The sequence below is a fragment of the Sinocyclocheilus rhinocerous genome, unplaced genomic scaffold (genome assembly GCF_001515625.1).
Source record: "Sinocyclocheilus rhinocerous isolate Xijiao unplaced genomic scaffold, SAMN03320098_v1.1 scaffold3174, whole genome shotgun sequence".
NCBI classification, from domain to species: Eukaryota; Metazoa; Chordata; class Actinopteri; order Cypriniformes; family Cyprinidae; genus Sinocyclocheilus; species Sinocyclocheilus rhinocerous.
In genome coordinates, this window is record NW_015666612.1 from 74,060 (window position 1) to 76,427 (window position 2,368).

At 33.8% G+C, this 2,368-nt stretch overlaps 1 protein-coding gene across 1 annotated transcript in view; it reads left to right on the top strand.

The window, feature by feature from the left end:
- Positions 1 to 1,055, top strand: part of LOC107733027 (protein argonaute-3-like) — a 41,628-nt gene extending 40,573 nt beyond the window's left edge. Inside the window, exon 11 of the mRNA XM_016544536.1 lies at positions 918 to 1,055. Within this exon, the coding sequence (XP_016400022.1) occupies positions 918 to 1,055 (138 nt within the window). The remainder of the gene's footprint in view (positions 1 to 917) is intronic.
- Positions 1,056 to 2,368: the final 1,313 nt, after the last annotated feature.

Genomic DNA, 2,368 nt, shown 5'->3' on the forward strand with positions numbered 1-2,368 from the left:
GTTTAATTCATTCAATGAAAGTGCGTTTTTGAACGAATCTAGTGAGTCAGTGATTCATGATTACCCATTCATAAAGACAGTCACTTGCTTCATTCCTGAATGAATGAGCCTTTCAAACTAATCAATTGAATGAATGATTCAGTGATAAAAATCAGTGACTTGCCGCCACTTGCTGGCGGTTTCAATTTCATTTTTAGGTATAATTTCAGTTAAATCATTTAATATTTCTGTATTCAAAATTTTATATTCAAAACATTAATCTCCACATGAATTTATGAATTTAATTGCACTCATGCCACCTATGAGCCTCATTGAACGTCTGAAAATGTACCTACAAGCCACTTTTGTGTTCTTCTGTGCCACCTCTGTAGTACAAATATTCGTTTTTTTTATTAATACTAATTTCATATGGGAGTTTTTACAGTTTTAGTGACCCTTTCCTGAGCTACGAATGTAATGTATTAGAATTTACAATTTTATAATATTTTAGTAACTTGTGCACTAAATTCAGTAGGCACAGATTTCTAAAACAGTCTACAAATCTTTGGGTGGAGTTTATGACTTTGAGCGATTCTTATAAATATTGTTTTTAAGTGTTATTTAAGTGTTAATGTATAATGATATAAAATGAGTATAAATGTGTTGTGTATATAATATATACAATATTTGATGTTTACGTAATTGTGAGCACAGATTATTTGATTTTAAATAAATATAGAAATCTAGTAACTATGCTAGTTTAGGATTATGATTTTAATGTTATTAGTGCCTCTGTTCTTGTTTTGTGGAATGTACTTGTACAGTTCTTTGAGTTTAGTCACTGAGGAGCCTCAAGAGTTCCGCTCGTGTTGAGTGTCAGCTGTGTTTGTGCTCTCACACGTCCCGTGCAGCAGATCAACCCTGAGCTGTCGTTACAGAACCGCACTGTGGCCACACCCAGCCATGGAGTTTGGGACATGAGAGGGAAACAGTTCCACACCGGCGTGGAGATCAAGATGTGGGCCATCGCCTGCTTCGCCACGCAGAGACAGTGCAGAGAAGAGATTCTCAAGTAAGACTCCACACCATACTGACTTTCAGTACTGGTTTACGTCCTGCTTAAAAGTATCAGGGCATCATAATTTGGGGGGGAAAAAATCTAATTGCAATTTCTTATACCGCATTTTAAAATAACAAAAAATCCAGGTTTGCAAAATTTTTAACAAAAAATTTTAACAAAAATAAGAAATGTTACTATTGTAATACTTCACTGTAAAATAAAAATGAGTAAAAAATAATAATAATAAAAAAAATACAATTATTTTAAAATATAGTAAATATATAATAGAAATTACTAAATAAAAATAAGAAATGTTACTATTGTAATATTTCACAGTAAAATAAATCACGAATTCAGGAAAAATAATAATATAATAATATTATGATATTATATAATAATAAAATATGAAAATGTATTGCACGTTATACAAAAGTAAAATACTAAATATATATTAAAGCTTACTAAAAAAACTAATGAGAAATGTTACTACTGTAATATTTCGCTGTACAATAAATAAGTTGAGTATTTAAGAAAAATAATATAATAGAAAATAATAATAAAATAACTGAATAAAAAATATTCAAATGTATACTAAATAAATAAGTAAAAATATTTCACTGTAAAATAAAAAATGAGTATTCAGAAAAATATAATAAATTTTATTTTAATTTAATTGTTTTATGTTACAACTGTAAAATTACAATACTAATCTAATTTTCAAACAGTAAACCATCAAACGTTATTTTGATGCAAAACCGCAGGGAGATAAGAGCACAATACTGTGCTTCTCTCTGAAACACGCAGTGCATATATTTATTTAATTAAATTGCAGCCTTTGTAAATTGATCATCGCAGTAAGCAATATTGCAGCTTCCATTTTATTTTGACTAATCGTGCAGCCCTAATCACCTGTGCAGTACTTTCCATGCTTATAAGTTTCTGAATTGTGTTTCTCCCTACAGGGGTTTCACCGACCAGCTGCGTAAGATCTCAAAGGACGCTGGGATGCCGATCCAGGGTCAGCCGTGTTTCTGTAAGTACGCACAGGGAGCCGACAGCGTGGAGCCCATGTTCAGACACCTGAAGAACACCTACTCTGGACTGCAGCTCATCATCGTCATCCTGCCCGGAAAAACACCCGTCTACGGTAAGAAGGTCACACACAGAGCAGAGCCGCCCTCCTGCCAAACGCCCTCAGACTAATGAACACACGTTTGATCTGTGCAGCGGAGGTGAAGCGTGTGGGAGATGTGGGAGACGGAATGGCCACTCAGTGTGTTCAGGTGAAGAACGTGGTGAAGACCTCCCCTCAGACGCTCCAGACGCTCT